We start from the raw sequence: 27,399 nt of genomic DNA on the forward strand, positions 1-27,399 counted from the left end.
GTTGTGAAAGGGAAATAGATTAAGAGCAAGAAAACAAAACAAGACAGATGTCTGCTGTTGATACCCTCGTGCTCAGACACTTTATGATTCTCTAGGCATTTGGTGCACTGCGAAGTTCAGCCTAGAATATATGCAGTTCAGCAAGGTTTAGGGACTATTTGAAGTCTGGAGGTGCGGTTAAGGGCAAAAAAGAGGATAAAGTATTTTTGAGCATCTCCTTTATGTGAGAGTCTCTACAGGGTACTTGTGCATTCATTATGCCATTCAGTCCTCATGATGCTCTTGTTAGCAGCTATTGTCATTCCTGCTTCACAGATAAGGCAATTTAGGATTAGGGGGTGAACTGCTTGTCTAGGGTTTATTTATTCATTCATCTACTTATTCCTCCCACGAACATGGTGGGAAAATGGTGGAGCCATATTAGGCTGTGTGGAACTGAGGAGGGGGAGGGTGCCGGCTCTGCCCTCTGGGAGCTCACTGTCTAGCTAGGAAGAGAGAGGCGGAGAGCAATGGAGATTATGGGTGTCATCGGTCCATCCTAGCCAGCTCAGGTCTGACACCCGATCTGCCACTGGCTCCCGGGCCCAGCTCCTTTCTGTCCCCGCCAGGCTCGGGCCTGGGGCTCCCTGTTCTGTCTAGGCGGGGCCTTGTTCTGAGAGTCTTTGGCTCAAGAGGAGCGTGTGTCCCTGGAGGCCCAGTAGTACTCAGTCGGTTTCACCCTCTACCTACAACTAGCTAGTTGTGGAAGGATCACCTGTCTGGGACTAGAGGGTCATAGTTTCCTCCACAAAACCTTTTCATCTCTGCATCATTGGCTTTACGCGGGCTCCTTGGAAATATCACTCAGTGACAGTCTCCTTCTCCTCTTCATCAGACAGTTCCTCTTCCAGGGACCCTCATTCTGGGCTTTTCCTGCTTTCCCAGGAGTGACAGAGAAAGGACAAAATCACTGTACCTTCTGGAGTTTGTGATGCTTGCTTTCAGTCTTCCTTGTGCCGAGCCCCACAGCTGCGCAGTTCTCTTCCCACAGTCACTAGGAAGTAACCTCCATTTCTCCTCCCAGTGAGGTCCTCAAACACCCAGATTTCCCTCCAGATTCCTACCATTGGCAGCAAGATATTGACTGAACACTGAATGTGCCACACACTGCCAGGCACGGGGGAAGTGATGGCGGACAAAGCAGACGGAGTTTTTGCAATCACGGAACTTGGTGGTCTTGTAGAAGAGGCAGTTACTTACCAAAACCCACATAGACACAAACAGCTACAGACATGAGAGGCCCAGGAGGGGGTGTCGGGGGCACTGGTAGGTATATGACGGCACTGCTCACTTGTCCAGGAGGTCAGGGAAGGCTTTCTTGAAGACGTGGAAGTGGGCTGAGGGCTGAGGCATGAGGACATTACCTGGAGGCAGCAAAGCCAAAGGTCTGTGACAGCCTCTCGGGCATAGGCTCTGCCATGGAGGGAGCTGGTTTAGGAAGTCCTGTTCTCAAGGTATAAATGACAGCAGGGGTTACAGTATGACTTGTTTGTCTTATTGTTACTAAAATAGGGCAGGATTGAATGAGACGTGGAACAGGCATGTTTTATATCCTGACACTGAGCAGACCCTGATTAGTGTTTGTCAGAGGGAGGGAGGCAGTCAGGCAGACGGGCAGACAAGACAGGCCTGCTGGCGCATCAGCGGTGTGGAACAGTAAGAACAGAAAGTTCCTAAGAAAATATATTCTATCCTAAAAACACTGGATATATGTGTTAGTCTCATGGGGAGTTCAAGTCCAGCTTCTTACCCATCCTGTCAGGGGACTCACTTCAGCTTTGCCTGACAAGAAACCAAGATGTCCCCCAAAGAGCACGGGATGCAGGGAAGTGCCAGTAACTAGACATTATGGTGGAGCTTCGTTGCAGGAATCATAGGAGTCACTTGATACAGATGTGCTGCAAAATAAAATTAGGCAACCCTCCTACTAAGAAGAGTGCCATAGAGGGATTCTAGGGAACAAAGAACTCCCTGGATTCTAGGAGCCATATTTAGACTTCATATCCAGGATCCCTGGTGACACCACCACCTGATTCCCCAAGCTAGGAAGCTGGTGTGCTACCCTTGGTGCTTTCTCTAGTCCAGCCACCTCTGCCAGAACCTGACACTCAGCCCCCAACTCACATCCATTTTACATGACCAGTATTTCTCATTCTGTCTCTTCCTTCTTGCCCTACTGTTAGTCTCCTAGCTCAGGTCCTCCCTAGACTAGAACTGTCCTCCCTGTCTCCAGTCTTGATCCCTTCCAAACCATCCTCTACTAGGGCCACAGGAATGATCATTATGAAGGTGAATCTAATATTCTCTCTCCCTCCCTTAAAACCTTGCCATGGCTCCTTATTACCTGCAGCATAAAGTTCACGTTCATTACATCACACGAGGCACTCATGACCTCATGTATTTCTCTTGCTTCCTTCTTCATCTTGTAGAAGATATTTCAGCCATACCACATGTCTTCCCGTCTTTGAGGGGATCACCATGCCCTGGCATGCTTGCACATGCCTCTGCCTCTGATCAGGGATCCCTTTCCACGCATGCCATCATCCCCTCTTTGCCTGGTCAGCTGCCACTCTCTTGTCAAGGCCCCCAGATTCCAACCTCATTCTACATGTGTTTGTTCACTGACTAGCTCCCCTACTGTGACGTGCGCTCCATGAGCACCCGTGCACAGTAGTGTCTCAACATCTAGGAAAGTACCTGGTACATAGTAAATTCTCAATTATTTGTTGACTAAGTTACTTAACGCACATTCATCTCAAATAAAGGTCCCCCGCCCAGTTCAGCGCAGGCGTTACCTCCTCTGAGAAGTCTTCTGGGGTCCCTTCAATGTTAGATCTTACTTTCTGTTCCCCCACTTCCCTTGCTTCCCTCTGCCATCAAAGTCATTGCCCTGCACTGCAGTTTTTATCTACCTGCCTTCTTCAGGGCTGCTCAGGACAGAGACTGACTTCTCATCTCCAGGTCCATAGCGTCTGGCCCAGAGCCTTACACAGCAGAGAATAAATATTGAATAAATGGATACGTTCATTTTAAGACAGTTAAGATAACAATTATACCATGATAATAATTCCCCAGAACCTCAGGCCTTGCAGTTGGACAGACCTGAGTTTGAGTCTTAACCTCCAACTGCTAGTTGAGTGATGTCAGACATGGGACATCTCTGAACCTGTTTACCAACCTGTAACATGAGAATAATAAAATCTACCTTGTTTGTGCATAATAAATAGCACAGTGCCTGGAAGATAGTAAAGATCCTATGCATGAGTTCCATCCCCTGAGTTTCAAGTTCAAGACAACAGTTAAAAAGAAAATAACACAAGGGCAGGAAAGAAAATCATAAAATGTTAGAGCCAATAGGGCCCTAAAGATTAGAATTTAAGGGATAGGATCATTTCTGTTTTGCTTAAGATGGAACAAAAATGTCCCCACATGAGGATTAAGTGTAAGGAGGTAGCCAAGAATAAGGTATTATAATGGAGTTTCACTATAGTATAGCCATCCCTTGGTGAAACCCTGAAAGAAGTTGTATTCCTCCTAATTATACAAACAGGGCAAGTGAAGCCCGGGGCGGGGTGAGTGACCTAGCCCAGGTCATACAGCAATTTGGTATGAATCCATGTAAGTGCTTTAAATCCCAGGTTGAATCAGAATGAAGACACAAGGAACAAGGGAGTGGGCTTCTTTTAAAGACCAGGGACCCCATATCCTGTCCCTTTAGTGGGCCTCTTAAATTCTAAGCTAGTTTCAATTATTACTTTGCTTTCCAGCCAAAAGACTGGCCCGCAATTCTCAGCCACTGAATGGCCCACCATTCTTGTTTGTAGTCACTTCCTGGGGCCCACCTTCGCAGAGCCCGTTCTTTTGACCCGTCGAGGGAAGGGCACCAGCAGGATCTCTGAGGTTCTCTGACTTAACGCAGGTGTACTTGCGACAGGGTCTACACACTGTTCGTTTCATTCTGAGCCTAGCTTGGTTGCACTCCCCAGCACCACCCAGTTCTCACTAATCCCAGAAGAGTCACGATATAAAAAGTGAATGACTCAGAAAATGAGAAGGAATATTACCTGGAAGGGATGATAAACTCAAGTATCTCCATCCAAATTTAGAACAGAGATCTTAACATTTTGAAGGATGCAGATTTTTTTTTTTGAATTATACAAAATTATGAATATTCTCCCCAGAAAAATTCACACATACACATAAATGTTTTGCCTGTAATGCCACAGGGTCCAGGAAGCCCCTAATTCCCCAGGTAAAGAGCTCCGAGTTTAGAGGCTCACAAGACATCAGAGCTGAAAGGTGTCCAAACGTCAGCAAGTCAGCCTCTCCCCCAACTTCACAGTCTGGAACACTGACACCTAGAGTGCCCTTGTCCCACACAAGGCCATGCAGCCCCCCAGAGACAGCTGAGGCCAGAGCCAGGAGCCTTCGGAGCTCCTCCCACTTGTTACACCTCTCTTCCCCCGCCTCCCGCCTGCTCCGAGATGCTGCCGCACAAATATTGACTTTGGTCTTTAGTCTTGTTTTTATTGTGTGTCAGTGGAAGCTTCTGAAAGTATCTAGGAGCATCTCAGAGAAACAGAGCCTCCTGTAGCTCTGAGCTGCATGCAAGCCCCACCGAGCGCAGAGTGGGGCCCAGCTGGGCAAGCACAGTGCACTTTGTGAGCTCATTTCCAGAGCTGTGGTCGGCCATCAGTGGGGAAAGGGAGGCACTGCTGGGAAACTGCTAGTTCCTGGAGTGGAAGAGGAGGGGGAGTGGGGAACCCACGAAGCAAGCTGGAGTGTGGGAAGTGGGTGGGGGGATTAACTACCCTCCTGATGGGGAGTGGGTCTGAGACAGATGGGCTGTGAATGCCAGCAGTCCAGGGCTAGGGAAGTGAGGGGCATCTCAGAGGTCGAGGTGTGCAACAGACAGAGGGAGGCCATTCTTCCCACCCAAGTGATAGGGAGAGGGGCTTAAGCAACCATGCAAGGAGGTCAGTACAGGTTGTGAGGACACATTCGTTTCCCCTTCCCCTGTCTCCAAGGAGCACTCAGGGATGACTTTTTCCAGGTAGGGGAGCCGGAGCCCCTCCCAGTCGAGCTCTCACTGCACCTCTAAAGCTCCCATCCATGCCTGCCACCCCCATTTCACCTGCTGCACCTCCACCCAATGCTGTGAATCCCTTAGAACAGTGGCTCTCACCTGGGGGTGAGTTTCCCCCACACAGCCCAGGGAATGTTTGGCAATGTCTGAAGACATGTTGGGTTGTCACAGCGGGGAGGAGGGTTCGACTCCTATCTAACGGGAAAAGCCAAGGGTGCTGTTAGACACCCTACAAGGCACCAGACAGCCCCTTACAACAGTCATCCAGCCCCGCCTGCGAGCAGCTTGAAGGCAGGACCGTTGCTGCTTTGTTTACTCTCTCTGCCCAGTGCCGTCTGCATACCTCTTACACAGCTCAGCCCAGAGGAAGTGCTTGATAAGTACCCGTTGAATGAATAACAAATAATGAATGAAGGACAACCTGCCTAATATGGTCAGAAGTTCAAAAACCCCCCAAGGTCATCCTGTCCGGACTCAGGCACGTTATTCCTAAGGTCAGATCTCCATCTGTTCTAGCCCAGCCAGCCTCCAGCTTGATTTCTCTTCCAAATACCCCATCAGAGTGATGGGAAGTGCCCCCGTGCCTGAGAAGGCCTGCCCTGATCTGGGTAGCCAGAAAGGGTATCCTTTTCTCCTAGGATGGGGTAGAGAGAAAGTGAGGCCTAGATTAGCACTAGAGATCATTTTAGCTCACCTGCTAGCCAGTTTTACAGAGAGGAAACTGAGGCATATAGTGTGGAAGGGACTTGCAAGATCTTATCCCTGAACATCCAGAAATTTTTAAAAATAATGTCTTCATCTCTCTCTCTCTCTCTCCCTGTCTCTCTGTCCCTCTTTTTCTCTCTCCCACTTTATCTTGTTTTTTGGTTCATTGTTCGTTTTTTTTTTTTCCTTGCTTTTGTGATAGGCCTAACATGTGTTAAATGGCTCTGGAAACAAATTTGAATGTGACACAGCCTTGTCCTTGAAGAGCTCATGCTTTGTTGGAAATGACAGGTTCATAAATAAGAGTGATAATAGAGTTACTACATGCCAGCACTGGGCTCAGTGCTTTGGATATAGGATCTCTGGTCAACACAAGAGGGTAGCATTATCCATTTCAGAGATGAGACAACTAAAGCACAGGGAAGTTAAGTAGTGTGCCCAGAATGGTAGGAGCCAATATTAAAACCCACGCCTTTTGGACTCTAAACCCCACATTCTAAATAGATGCACAGTGGGATCCAGCATCAGGAGACAAGGCTTCGACCAGCTTATGGAAGGCCATGAATGCCAGATTTGAAAGTTTAGATTTTACCCTATAGGTGACAGGGAATTGGCGTAAGGTTGTAAGTCAGGAAGCGACAAGGTTAGCAATTATGAGAGCATTGCTCTCAGTGAAAATGGCAGGAAACTGAAGTCAAGAAGACCAATTAGGAGGCTGGGGGCGCCTGGGTGGCACAGCGGTTAAGCGTCTGCCTTCGGCTCAGGGCGTGATCCCGGCGTTACGGGATCGAGCCCCACATCAGGCTCTTCTGCTATGAGCCTGCTTCTTCCTCTCCCACTCCCCCTGCTTGTGTTCCCTCTCTCGCTGGCTGTCTCTATCTCTGTTGAATAAATAAATAAATATCTCTGTTGAATAAATAAATAAATAAAATCTTAAAAAAAAAAAAAAGAAGACCAATTAGGAGGCTGAAGCAGTAGTTCAGATAAGAGAGAAGGATCTGAAGTCAAGGAATAGAAGTGGGAGAGAAGGAAGGGCAGGTCCGCTGTATGTTTAGAAGGCGAAATAAGCAGCACGTGGTCCTGCCCTTGAGAGACAGCAAATAACGTCAATAAAAAAGACTCTGGAGTTGAACATGTCTGGGTCCAATCTGGGGAACACACTCACAGCTTGTGCAGGAGGCGCTGGGGGTGGGGGGAGGGCGGGGGGTGGAGCTGAGTGTCCCGCAAGATGTCCAGCACAGAGCCAGAACCGCACTCCCGACGCACGGGAGTCCATCCTCTGCTCCCAGCCACCCGGAGCAGCTCTGGCTGGATAGCGACCCCCGTACACATCCAGATCCTAACCCCTGGAACCCATCAGTGTCACCTTGTGTGGAAATGCGGTATCTGCAGATGTTATCGTTAAGGATCTCAAGGGGGGAGTTTATCTTGGCTTCTGGGAGTAGGTCGGACATGCGATCACAGGCATCCTTATAAAAGGGAGGCAGGGGCGCCTGGGTGGCTCAGTGGGGTAAGTGTCCTACTCTTGATCTCAACTCAGATCCTGATCTCAGGGTCGTGAGTTCAAGCCCCATAATGGGCTCCACACTGGGCCTGGAGCCTATTTAAAAAAAAAAAAAAAAAGGACAGCAGAGGGAGATTGGACACACGCAGGAGGAGAAGGCAGTGTGGCCACGAGGCAGACACGGGGGTGATGAGGTCATAGGCCAAGGCGCATGGCAGCCACCAGACGCTGGGAGGGGCCAGAAACAGTTTCTCCTCTGGGGCCTCCCTGGGGGGTGCAGCTCTGTGAGCACCTCGTTTTTAGCTCAGTGAAATGGGTTTCAGAGTCGTGGCCTCCAGAACTGTGAGAGAATGAATGTGTGTTGTCTGTGGTGACTCACTGCAGTGGCCGTAAGATCGGAGCCCAGAGCCTCCGTTATGCTCACCCTGGCTTCAGGCTTGGAGGGCCTGGGTGCCTCCCCCGCCCCCATGACTGTGTGTGCGTTCATCTCCCGCCTCCCCTCACAAAATCCCCACCCTTCCGAGTTGCGTCTGGTGTGTCAGAGAGGAGGCCCCCGGCCGCCTGTCCTTCAGTCTCTCTCTCCGTTCCTTCTCTGTCCTCCTGTCCTCTGCCTCTCGCTGGCTCTGCCTCTGTTTCTGTCTCCCCGTGTCACCTGTGCTGTCCCCTCGGATGCCTGCATTGCTCTACTTCTGCTTGTCTCTCTCTGTCCCACCCGCTGCCTTTCTCCTCCTCTCTCTCCCTCCCTGCTGTCTGCCTCTCTCTCTCTCTCTGATTCTCTCCCTTTGCTCTTCACTTCCTATTCTTCTGTCTCTCTGCTCTTTGCTCCATTTCTCTCCACCTTTCAAGTTCGAGTCACTCTCAGCCCCTCTGATGAGCTTCCTGATTTTTCTGCTCCATCCTGATGGGTTTTTCTTCCTATCTTCCTGGCCCTTTGCATCTCTTTCTCCTCTGGCCTCTGCCTCCGCTTGTCTCTCTGTCTCTTCCTCCCTCCTGCTGTGTCTCCATGTCCTCCCTCTCTCTGTCTCTCTGTCTCCCTCTCTCCCACCTTCACAGGGCTCCTCACCTCCAGGGTGCCTCAGGACCCACCTGCGATTGGAAGGCACTCTGCCATGACCTCTGCAGCCCCCAAGCTGCACTTCAGAGAAAGATTCATCTGTTTAGTTGTGCACCTGTCCAACACCATGGAGGAGGGGTGAGGGGGGCAGGGACAAAAGTGATTTCACTGTCGCATTGTTCTTCTGTCTTTACCTAGAGGCTCGTCGTCGACAGGTGCCTCTTAACATTCCAGCAACGCTGTCAGCCTTGCCAAGGAGAAATCACTTTTCCTTGGCCTACCGCTCTGCAAAATTAATCTTTCCCCTTTAATGATGATCATCTGTTGCTGGCAGGGGCAGGAATAAGAGCAGAGAAAATTCTAGGCAGGGGTTTCAAAACAGGGAGAAAGTAAGAGTTAAATTTTCTTATTTGGAAGTAGGATGATAGCAGGGAAAAATCTTCGTGAGGACTGGGACCGTGTTTTTCTCTTCCCTATGTCCCAGCTCCTGGAACAGCATCTGGCACATAGAAGACAATAAATATATGAATGAATGAATGAATGAATGAATGAATGAATGAATGAATGAGATTCAATCCTCATTGTATCAGTTCTTGCTGTGCCTCACTGCAAAAGTCACTTCCAAGTTGTCATCTGCAAAATAGGGCTGGTAATCAGACCCGCCCACAGCACACGACTGTGAGGGGAGCGGAAGTGAAATATGGGATCTGGTGAGTGGGGCTGGAGCTCCTCTCTCTTCAGGGCAGGCCAGGCCAGGTGGGCTCACCGGTGGTTCTGGAAGAGCTTCAGGGAGTGAGAAGTGTGGCACTCGCTGCAGAGAGGAGGGGGCAGGGAGCAGGATGGGGAAGGGAGGCCACAGGCCAGGCAAGAGGGTGTGTGAGATGTGTCTGGAGTCCTCAGGGGGGTGGGGGGGGACCTTCCTCAGGAAGCTGCCGCGTGCCAAGAAGGAGGTGTGTCTGACTCCAACACGGGGAACGCATCCCGAGGGGAGCTATTATCTCCAGTAGTGGGATTGGGCTGCACTTAGCAAGAGCCCGGTAATGAAACGGCTGGGCGGGGCCTGTGTCGTAGATGAGGAGGGTCCTCGTCCTTGGTGCTGGCCAGCTCCGTCACCTCCCCTGAGCACGCGCAACCCCCACTTTCCCATGAGACCCCCTCTGACCGCTCTACTCAGTGCTACAATGTGCCCCTGTCCCCAGCACTCCCCTTACTGTGTTCTTTCTTTACTTCATAGCACTTACCACTTTCACTTTTTGGCATCCTCAATAACTTACGAATGTGTTAGATTGACAGTTCGTCTCCCGTAACTGGAACAGAAGCTCCATGACAACAAGGATCTTTGTGACTTTTGTTTGCTGTGTATCCCAAGTGCCTAAAACGACTCAGCACGTAGTAGGTTCTCAGGACATATTTGTTGAATGAAAGAATGGGGATGGGATTTTTCATAAGCTTATTTATTGTATTAAACACACCATGTTAACGCTGGAAAGGACCTAAGAGACTATACTTTTTACCCACAGAGAAGTTAGGACCAGAGAAGGGAAATGGCCAGGGTCACCTGGCAAGCTACTGGTCGAAACCAGTTCGGTCTCCTGAATTCCCACGTAATTGTACTCATTCAATACACCAGAGCCCAGGCCCTGAGACAGGAGAACAGAGGGTCCTGCAGTCACTGCCACTCTCCAAGAGACCTTGGGACACTCAAGAATGGGTCTTCTCTGAGAGCAGGAGCAAGAGGTGGAGAGCTAGGCAGAGTGGAACATACCATACAGTCAGCAAGATTTGCCGCATGAGTAATCCCAGAGGGTTGGTAGTTCAGCAACGATTTCCATGATCTGATTCTTTCCCTATTTCTGATTTAGGACCTAGATGCTTAGTGTCTCATTGTCATCTCCAACTCAAAATGAACTCCCAGTCTCTCCCCTGACCCTGTGCTGCCACCCCCCAGGCTTCTGCATTCCCGATCATGGCACCCCATCCACCCAGGGGCTCAGGCTAAATACCCAGGAGGTTGTCCTTCGTTCCTTCCTCTCCTCAGGTGCCATGGCCAACCTGCCAGTTCCTCCCCCAAGACGTATCTTCCCATCTCTACTGCCTCAGCCCTGGTCCAGACCATCCCCCCCGCCATCTCTCCCCTGGACCCTTGCGGTAGTCTCCTGGCCAATCCACCTGCTTTTACTCTTGCTTCCTTATTTTTAGCACAGCAGTGACCTTTTAAAATTATAAATCAGACCGTCTCATTTTCCTGCTTAAAATTCTTCAGTAGCTTCCCATTCGCTTAGAAAATCAAGACTCCTTCAGGTGACCCAGAATAAGTCTCCATGTGATCTCGCTCTTGCCTGTCCCTCCACGCCAGCCCTCTTTCCGACCCTCTCTCCCACCCAAGGACCCTTCCCATTGCCCTTCCTTCTTCATAGGCTCTGCCTGCCCCTGTGCACTCTCCCGGGGAGGCCTGCCCACATCCCCTATCTGCAGCCGCACCCCCATCACCCTCTCTCGCGGATCCCGTGCGTTTTCGTCCTACACCAGTAGAGTCACAGTCACATATTCATGTGGGTTTTTATCGCCTTGTTATCTGTCTCCACTTCTAGACTTAAGAACCATTGTTTTGGTTGGTTTTTTTGTTTTGTTTTATTTTGTTTTTGTTTTGTTTTATTTTATTTTGTCTGTTTTTACCACGGTATACCCTGAGCCTTTCAGAGAGCCTGAACATAGCGGATGATCAACAAATATATATTGAGCGGACAAATATAGATACAACCATAGATACTCACATCAAATATTTGTTACTGCCTCCAGAATAGAAGTTTAAATTCCTTAATTTGGCATGCGAAGTCTTCACTGAACTGTCTGTAGCCTACCCGTGCAGTCTCAGCCTTCACTCTACCCTGAGGTGGCCTGGGCCCATGGGCCCTTCTCTGTCTCATTTATGGCCCAGGGTCACGTGTCCCCGCCGTGCTCTGTGCTTCCCCTGATGCCATTTCTCTCTTCCTCCCCCTCGTGATTGGTCCTTGACCTTCAAATCTTTGTTATACACCCACTTGCATGACGCCTTTCACAATTCCCCCGGTAGGAGTTCGACCTCCTACACGTGCACAGAGTTCAGCGTTCGCATGTGTGACCGCAGTCCAGAGAGGAGAAACCTTGTGCGTGGTGTTAAGGAACTCAGGTTCACAAGCTACTTCCATCACTTTCAAGCCGCAGGACTCCAGGCCATTCATGCAAATTTTCCTTTTTCCGGTTTCCTCTTCTGCAAAATTGTGTAGAGTTGTGCTTTGACCTTGCAGGGTTGTGGTGGGGATTGGCGAGAGTAACTACACCACACGATGCACGGGGTAAGCTCTAAAGTAAGGAGTTGCTTTTGTGAAGGTGACAGTGCAGCAAGCCGTCCGGTCCCATAGTTAGTTGGAACCTGCTAGTTTCTTCCTCTAGACCATCAACTGTATTTGTCTAATTTCTCTGTCTCTAACCCCAGTTCCTGTCACTGTGCCTCCCAGTATACAGATGGGAGAAGCCCAGTGAATGTTTGAATGAATGAATGAATGAATGAATGAATGAATGAATGAACAAACAAGGGAGTGAGAGTGAACAGCATGTGCCCAAACCCTCCTCGCCTGTTGGACGGTCCCAGGAAGGACAGAGCTCCTGATACCCACCCTTTAGTTCAAACAGCTCTGAGCAGAAGTGGCCTGATCAGTCTGGTTTTCACCCCATCCTGGCCAAGCTCCCCTGCTTCTCTGATTCGGGGGCCCTGATCCTACCTGCTGCCTGTTCCTTCCCTCTGCAAGAGGCAGATCAGTGAGCCCCATGAGAATATGAGGAAGATGACATTCCCAGCCTTTGGGCCGTTCGGAGATTGTTGTTGGCAACACAAAGTTGGGAGCTCTCACCGCAGCACTCCTCTCTCCATTCAGCAACATATTCGGAAGGGTTCCAGCCAGTAGTTGCCTTCTCCTTGCCTGCGCCCTAAGTCCTTGTCCAAAGACAGCTTGTTTTCATTGAAATGTTCAGTCGGTCTCTTCCCTCCCCCTGCCCATGTGGTTTCTTGACTCACACGGGGCCCCGGCAGCCTGTAGCCTGGGGCAAGGCCCCCCAGGTTTGAGGAATCCCTGACATGGTCAGAGAAGGAAAGAGGGTGTCCCAGACAACTCCCACCTTTAAAACACCCTCTTTCCAACAGAGCTGGTCTAAACCAATCAGCACCTTACGGGGGGATGTTACACTGGAGCGGACTGACTCCTCCTCGCAGAGCTGGAGTATTGCTGACAAGGATTTCTTTGATAGCGGGTTCGAGTCTGGCTGTCCCTGCGGGCCGGGCCGGTGAGGACAGGCTCAGGCTTCCCTCGTCCCCCACTCCTGCACTAATTTCATCAGCACCCATACAGCAGTCAGCGCCTCAGCACGAGCCCGTGAGGCAGGCATTACTCACATCTCACAGGTGCAGGACCAGGCCCCAGAGACGGAGTGGCCTTCGCGAGACTGTCCTGCTGCTTTCCTGCTTGCTGCCCAACACACCTCCCCCAGACAGAGGGTTTAAAACAGTAGCCCTTCTCTCCTGCGTTCTGTGGGTGTGAAATCTGGGGCAGGCCCTGCCTAGCGGTCCTGGCCTGGAGCCTTTGATGCAGGGGCTGGAGCGGGAAGAGCAGCGTGCAGAGGGACCATGGGCTGGCTGGAGTCTCTCTTTGCTTGTGTGTCCACAGAGTGGCAGGGCGTCCACCTGCAGTCCCTCGGTGGGCTCGTGTGGGCTTCCTGCCAGCATGGCGGCCTCAGGGCAGCCAGACCGCTTGCGTGGAGGCAGGACCCCAGCTGGAGTATTCTAGCAAGCGACGGGCAAGTAACAACTCCTTTGTTGACCTTGCCTCAGAAGTCCCACAGTGTCACTCTGACCACTTCTGCCATTCTTATGGTTACAAGTGAGTCACAAGCCCACCCAGATTCAATGAGAGGAGATACGGACCACACTTCTCCGTAGAAGGGTGGTCAAGGTCATATCATACAATAACGTGGGAGACATTGTTGCAGACATTTTTGAAAAATACAGTGTGCCCTACACAAAATGTGGCAGGGCCAGGATCTGGATTAGATACATCTGATTCCACAACTTCTGCGATGTCTTTTTACCAGTCCACGGGGACCTGTCCTTTCCCCCGCGGCCCCGTCGCTCTTACTGTCAACACACACAGTAGTGATGCGGTCGCCCTAAGCCGACTGGAGCCCGGCTGGCGGAAAGCAGCAGACCAGGGTCTGCTGCTCAGAGAGGCCATGCCCAATGCCAGCTTGTGAACTTTTTAAAGAGGAAGACAGAGAAGGTCAGTCACAACCAGAGGAGGAAAGCAGGTGGCAGCCCCAGAGCACTGTGAGCCTGTGGCACATCTCACTGTCGTAAATAACTTGTCTGGTGTTTTTCCTTCTCCCACCAGGCACTGGCCTGGGATGACTCAGCCCTTGACAGAAAAGGTGCCTTCGAGTTGAGAAACAGCCCAGGGTGGTGGAACGTTCATTGCTTTGGAGTCAGACATTCCCGAATTGGAGTCCTGGCTCTACCTTTGCCGGTGAGGCAGCCTGGGATAAGTCCCTTAACCTCCCAGAGCAAAAGGGAGATCGAAATGCCTTCCTTACTGGATTATTTGAAATGTGTATGTAAGCAAAGTACCAGTGCCATGCAGGGAACCTAGTAGGTGCCCCGTAAATGCTAGTTTTCATGTCCTGGGCCATGTCCAACCCCAACTTGGGGCTGTCTTGAAGACAGTAGTGAAAGCACCTTTGATCATTCCTCAAACACGAGTCCAGCTCTGTGACCCTGATGGAGTGGTGGCTGAGACCTATCTGGTGATGTGGCATGCAACTGGGGTGTCTGGAGATGGAGAAGAAGTCAGCCCTGTAAGGCACGTGGAGGGAGGAAGCATGGTCTGGAAAGATGGGAGGGTGTGGGCGAAGGCCTGGAGGCAAAAGTTCAGTGGCTGGAGTGTGATGCCAAGGGCGGTGAAAAGGGGGAGGCCACAAGCACAAAGCTAAGAAAATAAGCAGGGGCCCAGTGATGAAGGACCTTGTAAATCAAGCTCCCAAATTTGAACTTCAGAGGCAACTGGGGGCACTTGGGAGTTTTACAGTTGGATGCAGTGGTTAGCTCTGCATTCTATGACACCGCCTCTGACTACATTGTAGGAATGGAGTCGAGGCAGGAAAGCCTGTGGCAGGGAGGCCCATTAGGACGGGATAACAGTAATCCAGGGGAAAGATGATGCTGGCCTTTTCTAGAGGGACAGCAGGGGACTGGAGAGAGGTGGACAAACTCAAGAATGGGAAGGTTCCATGACAGTGACAGTTTGGATGTTCAGAGCTGAGGAATATGAGAGAAGAGATAAGTGCTTTAAATGAAGCCAATTTAGAAGTCATGGAAGCATGGGGCCAGAGCACCAATCACAGCCCTGGGGAGAGGAGTATCATAGAAGGCTTTGCTAAAGGGGTATCACATAACTGGAGAATTGATGAGCAAAAATTAGTCGAGGGAGGTGGGGAGACACTTCAGGCAGAGGAAATAGTCTATGTGAGGGCCCAGAGATGTCACCTATAATACACAGAGCAGATACTCTGTATTGTTGAATAGATGATTGGTCTGCCAATTCATACTAAAGTGCTAATGGTTGATATAGAACAGGCCTTTCTCCTTCCCTGGGGAGTTTGTACTTTAACAGGTCATGAATCCTTGCCCTAAGGATTCATGATGGGTAGATTTCAAGGTAGAACAGGGACACTAGGGTGAGAGGGACATTAGGGTGAGAGGATTTTACAATTGTCCCCTTACCCCCCCACCCCAAGTTTACCAAAGTAGATGACTGATCCCTAAGGGTCAAACAGACCCTGGTCTACACACAACAAAGGGTCTCTTGCCCTTAGGTCTTGTTTATCTGCCTCCACCTTGAGCCACCTGAAGCCAGACCATGGAAGCCCAGTATTTCCCAAAGGGATGCTGTATATTCTAGAAGCTATGAACATAGCTTTGAAGTAAGAGTATCTAGACCCATACCCTGGTTCCTCTCCTTCCTAGTCCTATGACCTTAGGCAAATTATTTAGTTTCTTTGCACCTCAATTTGCTTATCTGTAAAATGAGGAAAATAATAGTATCTAAAGTGTATGAAAATCAAAAAAGACAGGACCTACAAAAAGCTTAGAAGGGTGAGTGGTGTCACTGCCTCTGTTACTGCTGTCATTATTACTAGCCCTATTTTCAGTCTGTCCCAGTCTCCTTCCAAAGTTGCTCCTTGACGCACACACTTGCAGATATGAAGCTGGGAAGGAATGTGGCGAGAACGTTTTTGGATTATTATCGGCTGAACCCCCTGGTCGAGAAAGTGGCAATTCCCATGCCGAGGCTGCGGTAAGTGACAGAGCAGAACCATCTGGCTTGGGTCCTACTTAGCTGGCTTTGTGTTCGGGGGCAGCTTCCCTTGGTTTCTCTCTGGCCCTCAGTTTCCTGTCTGCGGCATGGGAAAGATCATCCCTGCCCTGCCCCCCAGAGTATGGGGCAGAAGAGCTCAACAGCATGTCTTCTGACTATAAAGTATCGTCACAGCATCAGACAGTGTGGGGGTGGTCACATTTCTGGGTCTCCCACAGGAGTCCACCGGGATGGGAGGTGCTGGGGGACTGAGTGCCGTCCAGGTTAGTCTGGGTGTCTCCATGTGCTACTCCATCTGGTAACTCATTGTCTAGGATTGGTACTTCATCTAGGCTCGTAAGGTCTCTGATCCCTCCATTTTCTCATCTGTAAGTGGGGACAATGGCGCTCACCTAGAAAGTTATTATGAGATGTTTGTTAAAGCACCATTCACGTTGTTAGGCATACATGCATCCCGTCAAGGCATGAGAGTCCCCCTCCTCAAGATGTGAAGGTCAGGGCTGCCTTCCTGCCTTCCTGCCTGCCTGCCTTCCTTCCTGCCTGCCTGCCTGCCTGCCTGCCTTCCTGCCTTCCTGCCTGCCTGCCTTCCTGCCTGCCTGCCTGCCTTCCTGCCTGCCTGCCTTCCTGCCTGCCTGCCTTCCTTCCTGCCTGCCTGCCTGCCTGCCTGCCTGCCTTCCTGCCTGCCTTCCTTCCTGCCTGCCTGCCTGCCTGCCTTCCTGCCTGCCTGCCTGCCTGCCTTCCTGCCTGCCTGCCTGCCTGCCTGCCTGCCTTCCTGCCTGCCTTCCTTCCTGCCTTCCTGCCTGCCTGCCTGCCTGCCTGCCTGCCTTCCTGCCTGCCTGCCTGCCTTCCTGCCTGCCTGCCTGCCTTCCTGCCTTCCTGCCTGCCTTCCTGCCTGCCTGCCTTCCTGCCTTCCTGCCTGCCTGCCTTCCTGCCTGCCTGCCTGCCTGCCTGCCTGCCTGCCTGCCTGCCTTCCTTCCTGCCTGCCTGCCTGCCTGCCTGCCTGCCTTCCTGCCTGCCTTCCTTCCTGCCTGCCTGCCTGCCTGCCTTCCTGCCTGCCTGCCTTCCTGCCTGCCTTCCTGCCTGCCTGCCTGCCTGCCTTCCTTCCTGCCTGCCTGCCTGCCTGCCTTCCTGCCTGCCTTCCTTCCTGCCTGCCTGCCTGCCTGCCTTCCTGCCTGCCTGCCTGCCTGCCTGCCTTCCTGCCTGCCTGCCTTCCTGCCTGCCTGCCTTCCTGCCTGCCTGCCTGCCTTCCTTCCTGCCTGCCTACCTTCCTCCCTGCCTGCCTACCTTCATCCACTTAGGAAAACCAGCACTTTACGCCAGGCCCCGGGGGGAAGGAGGTGCTCGTGCTCCACTGAGTAAGTGAGTAGGGCATGACCCTGCCTTGGAGGAGCTCACCTCTAGACGAAAGTGCTCAGTTCATTCTTAGAAGTCATTCTTGACTGGTTAAAGTTCTTAAAAATTTAAAGCTTTATAACACTCAAAAGAATTCGTAGAATCTCATTTACAAGTTAATTTGGGGATTGTCTCTCTCAGGTCCTCTGTCAGCCTGAATAAAATTATCTCGATCCTTTAGGCTTTTCCCTAGCTTGTTGCACAATCAGTGTGCCGACACTCGGGGGGACTAGCAATGACGCAGGCCCCTCTTCCTGATGCAGATGACGAAGTCGAGGCCCGGGGAGCGCGCGGCACTGGCCACAGCCAGGACTGGAGCCCAAGCCCCAAGATCCCCAGCCTGCTTTTCTCACATGAATTAGCAGAGTTCCTCCAAGTGGGCAGGAGGCGGGAACCTGAAACTGGGTGGAACAGAGGCAGGGAGCTCTCAGGGCCCCCGAGGCAACTGAGGCATCTGTTCACGGGACCTCATCGTTCTAAACTTTGGACCCTATTTAGAAAAGAGCTGGAGAGCTCATTCCTCAAAGTGCATAGCCTTGAGGACTTGAGGTAAATGCACCCACCTTTAAATTAAAAACAAAACAAACTCCCTCTCCATCCCCACACCCCTGTCTCACCAAATTATGAGTATGACTTAGCTCTCAGTTAATCAGCAACTCTTGAAAAATGAATTCCCAGGAGGACGCAAGGCTCTGATTTAGGACTTGAATACATCCCCTTTGCTTGTATTATTTTTCACCCAAGCATCAAATAACATAAGGGAGAGAGTAGTTCTGGTTTTAAAGGAAAATTACATGTTTGGACTCAAAATTAATCTTTGTTTTCTCTCATCTTTGTGGATAATTATAATATGTCAGTTTCCACTCAGGTGCTGGCGGGAGCCTGGCGGGGGCTGGGCTGCCCTTCAGAGAGGGTCTGTGGGGATGGCCAGCAACGTGGGCCCAAGAGCATAGGTTCAGGGACGTGGTGTTGATGCCCAACGCTGAGACCTCACACCTATCTGGACCACAGTGACGTAGCCACAGCGCTAAAGTTCAAAAGGGCCCATCAAGGTAGATGAAAATTAGGAAAAATGAACAGGCCAGGTGAGCCTCTGTGGGGAGATAGAGCATGGAAGGTGGGCTGGTCTCTGAGTATGAAGTGGGCTCGGGCTCAGGCTCAGTGACAGGCCGGGAAGGCAGGCTCCATGGTGGGGTTGTGTTGTGTGTTGGAGGATGGGCACACTGGAGCCCACCATGTGCCAGGCCGTGCACTGGGTGCTGGGGAACATAGGATCCCCTGCTCATCAGGAGCCCAGATTACAGAGGAGAAAGGCATGTAGACACGCAAAGATGACAAACAATACCAAACAATGCAGGAAAGTGCTCGGCTACATGTCAGATTATACTCTCCTTCAAAAAGCTTCCATGGCTCCCCGTTACCTTCAGGGTAATGTTCCAGCTCCTCTTCTTGCTATTCAAAGCTCTGGCCTACATCTAGAACTTCATTTACAGCCTCCTGGCATACCTCTTACCCGTGAGCACCCTCTCCACCCCATCTGCTTTCTACCACTTTACACCTTAGGCTTCAGACTGAACAAGTCAACTATTTTCATGTTGCTATGTCTTTGTTCATCCTTTTGTCTTTTCCTGGAATGTTCTCCCATTTTGTCTCTAAATGGTGAATTCCTACATACTTTTCAAAGCCCGGTCTAAACATCGTCCCTCTGCTTCGCTGTCCCTGTTCTCCACGTGAGATGAATCTACTTCCTCTCTGCTGGGTCTCCAGCTGCATTTTGCACACACCTGTAGCACTGCATGTCCCACAGAGCGTTGTCATGGCATCTTCACACATCTGGCTTCTCCACGAGACAGGTTGCTCCTTAAGGAGCTATCTTGGGTCACTCCTGGATCTTCAGTCCCCAGTGCACAGCCTAGCAGGGAGTAAATCCTAAATAAGCCCCGACTGTATAAATTATAGAGTGGTAGAACTGAAGAAGCCCTTAAGAATTCATGACTTCAACCCCTTCATGTTTTAGAAAAGAAAAGTGAGACCCAACCAGAAATTCCCTTCCCACACCATTTGGCCAACATTTGGCAGCCAGCAGGAGTATCCCCAGAAGGCTTCAGGGAGGAAGAGGCATTTCAACTTGGTTTTAAAGGACATGTAGAGCTTAGATAGATGAAATAGAAAAAGGAGAGAGGGTGTTCCATGATGGGGGTAGGGTGGAAGGCAGGACACGGGGCCTGAAAAGACAGTCCGAGGCAATGACAAGACCAGGATGTTTAGAGCAATGGAAACAGTAAGGACAAGACCAAAAGTTCACTGATATTCATCAGTCACTCCTCAAGAACCTACTCCATGCCAGGCAGGCTTTGCTCTGGAATTACAGAGAAAAATCAAATGTGTTACACTCACATTCTCGTGAGAAAAACAGATAGACAAGGCACTACCTAGAAAATGGTTTGCTGAGGTCAAGGTGCAAAGTCTTGTGGAAGTCTTGAGGAGGAAGTAGCTTATTTTCTGGGAAGTCTGCTTCTCAAATGAGCCTAGAGAGATGGGGGAAGGCATTATAGGAAGAGGAACAGAGGCCTAGATGTATGGGATATTTGCCTTCCAGTGCCTTTTCGATCTTTGCCCCCATCTAGTTACTGAGGCTCTTTGCCCGTCAGTCTGCACATTCACACTCCCCCCTGGCTACTGCACACCCTCTCCCATGCCCCCATCTATCTAGGGCTGCCCCCACCTGGGCTTGTACCTGAGCTTGCCTCTCTAGGGGAAGTATGCCCTCCTTTACCCCCATGAAAAATAGCCGTCTGATTTCCCATGCTCCCTTTGGGTGTTAAGAACCACACTCCTCAATGACATATGAATGGCACCCTGTAACTTGCAAAGCTTACCCCCGACCCCCATTAAGCAGAGCTGACGAGGCAAGAAAGACATGGGCTCGTGTGTGCTCTAGGCTGTCTATGGGTACTGAGGTCTAGATGTATCTCACCCATGCTGGACAGCCTTGCCATGTTAGCCAGGTCCCTCAGCAAGGGTGGCATTTCGGGCCATGAGGCCTCTTGGTGGGGGGGATATGTTAGGGCAAGTGTCCCTGTTGTGTGCCGCCACCTGTTACATTTTTACCTCCTTTATGACTCATCAACGATGAAGGAAAATGGGTACTCCAAGGTCAGAGCATGATGGCTACAAGAAGTTGCTTCTTCAGTCCTAATTCAAAAAGCCCAAGAGAGATTCCATATTTATGGTGTTTGCCACTTTCTATCCTGCATTGTAATTCTATTATTTTGTGTAGTAATTTTGTGCAACTGTGTCCTCTCCTAACCTGTAAGCAGCCTGAGGACAGCCTCAATGTCTGACTCACCTTTGTCATGTCCAGAGACCATGCGACCCTACTTAACATCTAGCACCACGCCTTCATAAGTTACCGCAGGCAAGGGAAGACGCTAAGTGCATTTACTCATATTATTTTATTTAACCTCACAACACCCCTGCAAGATTGGAATATTTTATCCCCATTTTACAAATTAAGCCCAGAAAAGTGAAATACCTTTCCCAAGATCACACCCTTCATACGTAGCCAACCTGGGAATTCAGGTGAGTTCTGTCTGGCTCTAAAGCCTACTCTTTCCACTGCAAATGAATCTTAGTCCATCGTGTGAATGAATGGCATATCCACTTATCAGTCAACAACATAACAAATAAACAAGGCCCTACAGGAGGGAAAATGCAAAAATGGGTAAAACTTGGTCCTTGTCCACAAGGAGCTCAAATCTAGTGTGTGAGCCAAACAGACAGGGCGCAATCACTGAAGAGTAGTGTTAAGTGTATGGCCTCAGGTGCCAGGGGCTGTGACTCAGAGATGAGCCAGACATAACCTCCGCCTTCCAAGATCACCTGAGCTCGTGGCAGAGACAGACCCCCCTGAAATGTCATGATTAGGCTGTTCTGAGGAATATAAGGGCGACTCCGGAGCCATGATGGTTTATGAAGAGGATGGGGTCCCAGGCTCACCCAGGATATCACTCTTCTATGTGTCCATCCCCATCCCATTGTGAATTGGAGGGGAGGGGTTAGAAGCAAGGTGGAAAGGGGGAAGAGTGGGAGCTGTAGTCAGGTTTTTTCCAGAACCAGAATGATATAGGGCATCCATCCATCTAGCAGTCATTCATTGAGCCATGCTGCCTGCTTTGAACCAGGCCCTGGGCTGGGTTCCTGGGACACAGAGAAGAGGAAGACAAGGCCACTGCTCCTGGACTGTCACGGTCCAGTGGGGTCTAGACATGCACAGGAAAGATTTCAGTCCGGTGTGTATATGTGCTGTCTCTCTTCTCTCTTTCTGTTATCTCCCCTTTGCAGGAAAGAAAAGCCCCCTCCCTACAAGCACCCACTCCTGCGGGGCCCAGCCCGAAACCACCCCAACGGCAAAGGGGACAAGAAGAGCTCCGTGAACCACAAAGACCCTTCAAACTCTTTTTAAGGACGTGGAGTCCGGGGAGGTCTTGTGGAGGCAGGAGCATGCATTTTCTGCTGGGGCATGAAATTAATCACCCTTCTCTAGTTTCCAAGATAAAGGGTGTGGGATAATGAATAAGCCAGTGAAAGGGAAGGAAAAAATGAGAAGCTTCACCATCAATTTTCCCTTTTACCAATGGAAAATCAATTGTGGGACTTTGGCTTAAGGCTCAGGAACAAAATAGGAGGCTCAAACCAAGCGAGTACAGATGCTATTTTCCACAACACAGGGATCCTCACAAGAAGAGGAAAAGCTACACATCCCTATTGAGAGGTTTGACACATCTCAGGTCCGTGCTTTGGAAGCCCCGTTACCGTTTAAAGTTGTGTAGCTACCATAGGCAGTTGCCTTCTGGACGAGGTGGTGGTTTACGGTTTTAGACATGCACTTGCTGACCCAATACGTCAGCGACACCTACAACCCAATGACAATGTGCTGTTGGGAACAATAGGACAGAGTTTTTGCAATCGCACTGGTCTGAGGCATACTGTCACTGCGTCTCTGAGCTGCATGCATTCCCCAATGACCTGGGTAGTTTAATTGAAACTTTAACTCCAAAAACAAAAAGTAGTGATCACTGATTCCAAGAGGTCCGTCATGGTTCAGATCTCCAGATCCTGGTGCCAGGGACCAAACGTGGCCCCTGAAGAGGTGGGTATGGATACTCTGCAATGGGGGAGGCTGGCTGCCAGGTGAGGGAAATGCAGAAGACAGGAGAATGCCCCCCTCCCCCGCCAAGGCAAGGGGCTCATAAAATAAAACAGCAGCAATAGCAATTCCCAAGGTGGGGAAGCTCAATATTGTACATTTTCTGAAGAGCAAAGTGCCTTTGTATGATGAATGGGTCCAGAGCAGTCTGCTCCCTTCCTGTCCGTGAAGCAGGCAGGCTGAGTCACCGTGACAGCCTGCTAATTACAATGACCTCCCGGAAATGAGGATTCGGAGATCGGGAGAGGAAGGAAGGCTCGGGGGAGATAGGGCCTTCAGCACAAAGCTCCAGTTAGCATTCTTTGGCTTTGGAATGGGGGATTTTTTTGAAGTTTGTTGCAAAAATTGAGAGCAAAGTTTATTCTCCTTTTGCTTATTGGTTTTCAGAAATGATAACAAGGAACCATACGTTAGTTGGCTACCAGTGTTGTGTTGTGTATACAGCTTCTCCTCTGGGTTCTTGTTGCCCAGAGGGACACAAATAAAGTGGCTTATGCATCTCTTCTGTTCCTCTGAACATTCTTGGCACCCTTCCCTTTAGGTCTTTCTCTCCCACAGGAACCCACCAGCCAACCCAAATTTGGTGTAACTCACACTTTGCTGTCAGAGACTCTGTCATCAGGGATAAGGAAGAGCAGTCAAGACTTGACTTTCCAGCAGTTCCTGTGTCAGAGTCCCGGGGAGCTGAGCTGAGTGCAACCAGCTCGACGTGAGCCAAGAGTGGGGCAGCTCTTTCAGAGATGTTAGCATCTCTTGAGACAGCATGAAGAGAGGCAGACTGCGTAAGTCAGGCACGGTGACAGTCCAGGTCTATTTTCCCTGGTCAGACCATTTCCATAAGGTTGTGACCATATGTAGGCCCCACTTTGTAAAAACTGCATTGATCAACTCAGTCACAGGGCGCACAAGCCCCCAGTATACTAGCTGTTTAAAACCAGGAACCTGGAGCCAGGCATCTCCGGCTTCTAACTCTGCAGTCAGACCCTGGTTCTGCCTTTAGTATCTGTGTGACCTTGGGCAAGGTATTTAACCTGCTTGAATCTTAGTTTTCTCCCCTGTGCTGGTGCTAGTGATACCTGCCTCATTACGGTTGTTATGTAGGTCTGGGAAATGTCAGCAAGGGAGCTCAGTAAAAGTGAGCTGTGTTATTTGGGATGTGCCCAACATGGCCAGGTGTCTGCAAATCATTTCCCATTGGAAATGGATGAGGAGATGAGCTGTTTTTCCCTGAGATGAAAAATAAGAGGGTGTGGGGTAGGAAAGTGAGATCACAATCTCTAAAAAAGCAGAAAGAACATCTTCGACATTCTTTTTGTCCAAAAGAAGCAAACCTGTTCTGTGTTGCCAAAGGTAAGAACTAAATCCAGGGATGTAGTTTCAATAAGATGGATTTCAGCTCAAAAAATGAGGAAAACTTTCTAGTTTTCTAGAGTCGCCAGCCATTGGATGGGTTTCCTGGGGAGACAGTGAGCTCCCCATCACTAGATGTATGCAAACGTTCAGAATGAACATCTGTCATGGAGGAAATGGAAGGGGGTCCTTCTCTAGGGGGTGCTGGATGCCCTGTGGCATCACCTCCTAGTCTGTAACTCTGGAGAGGAATGGCATGAGGCAGGTGGTTACATTCCCGATGTCAGAGAATGGAGTCTACAATATAAAAAGTATCATTTAATGCTAAACAAATGACATTAAATGTCTCTGAATTACAGCATATGGACCTTGCTAACATTTAGAATTCCTTAAGAGGGAAAAATGAGTAGCTGTAAGGCAGACTGTAGGATGTGTTTGCAATAGGACCACCTGCTTCTTTCCATTGGTGAAGCAGAGAGGAAAGGGCTATCCAAGAGACCAAGGGTTGCCAGTGGACCTCCCTGGGGCCTTGGCCTGCTCAGAAACTCCCTAGCTTTCTTAGACCCGGTTCTACCTGTGGTCTCCAGTTAGAGAGGAAGGTTTTCAGCAAGGAGATAGAAGACAGCGGCAATCTGGCAGGTGCACCAGCCAGAAGCTAGCAGTCCACCCAGCCCCAGGAGGGGGCACTCTAGCCTCTCTTCTTGCCTGCCCACCCTCGTCTATGCATAGAGCCCCAAGTGGGTAAAATGGGCTACCAACCCAGCGTTCTGAGGAAAGTGAGATAACTCTGCCAAAAGGAAGAGTGGAGAGGGGACAGACGTGCTGGGCTTCCACCTGGCTCTCACACGTATCTCCATAAACAGTGCCACTTTTCTCTCCACTAGTCCAGAAGCTCGGAGACAGGACTAAAGGTCTATTTACCCTCAAAAGCTATGGTAGGCAAGCCAGAGGCCGCCTGATTCTTTGTGCCGAAGCCTACAGCCTGTGTGGCTCAGTCGGTTGAGCATCTGACTCTTGATTTCGGCTCAGGTCATGATCTTGGGGTTGTGAGGTCGATCCCCGCGTCAGGTTCAGCACTGGGCATGGAGCCTGCTTAAGATTCCCTCTCTCCCTCTGCCTCCCACTCCCCAAAAAAGAGCCCACAGCAGAGGCTGAGTCACCTGCTTCCCATGATGATGTCTGCAGCAGCAGGGGACCTTGAGCTGGCAGCTTCCCCTGTGACTCAGTGACATACCAGAGACCCACCTAAGAGGATCCTGGCTCATTTTCCTAAGTGGTATGAGCAGCACCAACCGAGTGATTAACATTTGCTGGGCCTCAACTCATACATCTGCCAAGTATTCGCTGGCCATTTGCTGTGTGCCAGGCATCACGCTAGATGCCTTTGCAACCCCTGCCTTATTTGATAACCCAACAGTTCCTGGAGGTGTCATTTTCTACTTTGCCCAGGCGGCAAAATTGAGATTCCTAAAAATAAAATCCTTTGTTTGCATTCATCCGGCTAGTGAGAATCTGGATTCAAATTCAACTCTTCCTTTCCACTACTCTACACTGGGCACTCTCCATTGGTCTCTAGGGAAAATCAGCTCAAAACAGGTGAACAGGTGTAAGCAGAATAACAAGTGACCAATGGCATCACTTAGCGGCGGTGGGGAATGGAGATAGAGGCAGGGAGCACGTAAGTTTCCAGGTTGGGTGTGTGAGTAAGGATTGCAGGACTTTTTAGCACCTGTTGCTGAAAACCTGTCTTCTCCCCATCTCTTGCTCCCACATACCTGTCTGAGTTCTTGCTTGGCACTCCCAACAGGATAGGGTTTGGGCAAGTGGTCCGTTTATCATTTGACATGCTGAGGCTTCTGTATGTCCCAGGGCTCCTGGAAGCTCAGCAAGGTAGTCATTGCAGGACCCAGCCTGGCATCCTCTGGGTTACTGACCCCATGCAGATAATCTAGTTCAGGTGTTGTTATCACTCCCTCCTTCTGGAGTGTGTGAGCTGAGCCTACAATGTCCCCCGACTGTCGTTCAGAATTCTTCCTCTGAGTCATGCCTCCTGAGCAGTTGAAGGGCGCCAGCTCAGCCAGAGGGGCACCAGGGCAGACAGAATAGGGGAGACATTATAACGTCTTAAGAACAGCCTGGGTTTCAAACCTCAGACAAACTGAAATGTAGATCTCAGCTCTTCCGTCAACTCGCTGTATGGCTTTGGGCAAAAAAAATTTAACCTCTTTAAGCTTTGGGATTCTCATCTGTAAAATGGGATTGAAAACCTACCTTCCATAGTTATTGTGAGGATTAACAGAATAAAATCTTTGTACAACAGAGTGCATGTAGTTAATACCATATTGTGCACCCAGAAGTTTGTGAAGACGGTAGATTTCATGTTAAGTTCTTACAGCAACAACTACAAAAACAAAACACGGCAACAACAAAGAGACACAAGGAAGCGTTTGGAGGTGATGGAGATGTCTATTACCTTGATTGTGGATTGTTCTCGCAGGTGCTTGCGTATGTACAAACTCACCAAATTGTGTACGTTAAACATGTGCGGTTTTTGTTATCAATTATACCTCAGTGAAAGCAGTCTAAAAAATATAATAATATCTATAAAATACATGGCAGAGAGTAGAACTTTTTCCACAAATCACCCCCACCTCTGTTCACTTCTCACTTGCTCGCTAGGGTTGAAAATCCGTTTTCTTGGAGCCAAAATTCAGTTTATGCTCAGATGAAGTACAGACAGGAGCACAAAGTCTTCCTGAGTAGAGGGCAGGGGTGAGAGAAGTTTCCAGAAAGTGTCCAGACACACGGAGGGATCAGTGTCAGGCCAAGGACCCAGTCTTATTCATCGCTGCGGCTTCAGCATGAACACAGATGTGCAGCCGAGCCTGTGCTCGCTGAGTGTGGAATGAACAGGTGTAGGGAGTAGGGTAGTGGCAGAGACCCGAGCCCATGAAGGAGAGGAAAGAGGCTTTGTAAGCTGGGGTTTTGCACAGGGGAGAGGACAGTGTTGGACACAACGGTCACCAAGCCTGAACTGAGGCAGAATTGACAAGACTGAAAAGAGAAGGAGGGTATAGGTTTTGCAAGATGTCTTGTTTTATTAAAATAACTAAAGAATTTTAGCAGGATTTCTAAGAGGCTCTTTCCATGTCGTCTGTGATTGGCATGCATCTTCTCGGGGATGGTCTCTGAAGTTCGCACAGCGATGTGCTGTGCTGGCTGCAACCTGGACCTTCCAAGCTCTCTCCCCTCTGTCAGCTCTTCCCACTCTCGCCAGACACCAGGCACCTGCTGGACAGGGCTTACCTCCCCATCCTGCAGACGAAGAAACTGAGATCAGTGCAGTCACATCTCTTGCCTGTGATCCACAGCTGGGAAATAACTAGGACAGGGCCCTGGCATAAAACCGCCTCTCCCACACCCCACTGCCTTTTGCTTCAACCCCAAACCTCAGGGCAAGCCTGACCGGTTCAGAAAGTGGTCCGTGTGATGCCTCTTACAGCTCCTTGATGCTCACAATTTGCTTGTCCCCAAGGACCTGGGATCTATTTTTGGCTGACCTTGTGTCAATCTTAAATCCAAATCTGCTTCTCTCTCTGGCATCAGCTGTGTGGGTTAATGTCTTCTTTTTCCACCTAGTCACTCAGGCTGGAAGCCTTG

At 50.1% G+C, this 27,399-nt stretch overlaps 1 protein-coding gene across 1 annotated transcript in view; it reads left to right on the plus strand.

Moving 5' to 3' along the window:
- Window positions 1–22,894, plus strand: part of LOC113254695 (AGBL carboxypeptidase 4) — a 180,037-nt gene extending 157,143 nt beyond the window's left edge. The window contains exons 8-9 of the mRNA XM_057310255.1: window positions 15,671–15,767; window positions 21,525–22,894. Coding sequence (XP_057166238.1) covers window positions 15,671–15,767; window positions 21,525–21,645 — 218 coding nt within the window. The 3' untranslated portion in view covers window positions 21,646–22,894. The remainder of the gene's footprint in view (window positions 1–15,670; window positions 15,768–21,524) is intronic.
- The last annotated feature ends 4,505 nt before the right edge of the window (window positions 22,895–27,399 follow it).

Source organism: Ursus arctos, unplaced genomic scaffold (assembly GCF_023065955.2).
Source record: "Ursus arctos isolate Adak ecotype North America unplaced genomic scaffold, UrsArc2.0 scaffold_12, whole genome shotgun sequence".
Lineage (NCBI taxonomy): Eukaryota > Metazoa > Chordata > Mammalia > Carnivora > Ursidae > Ursus > Ursus arctos.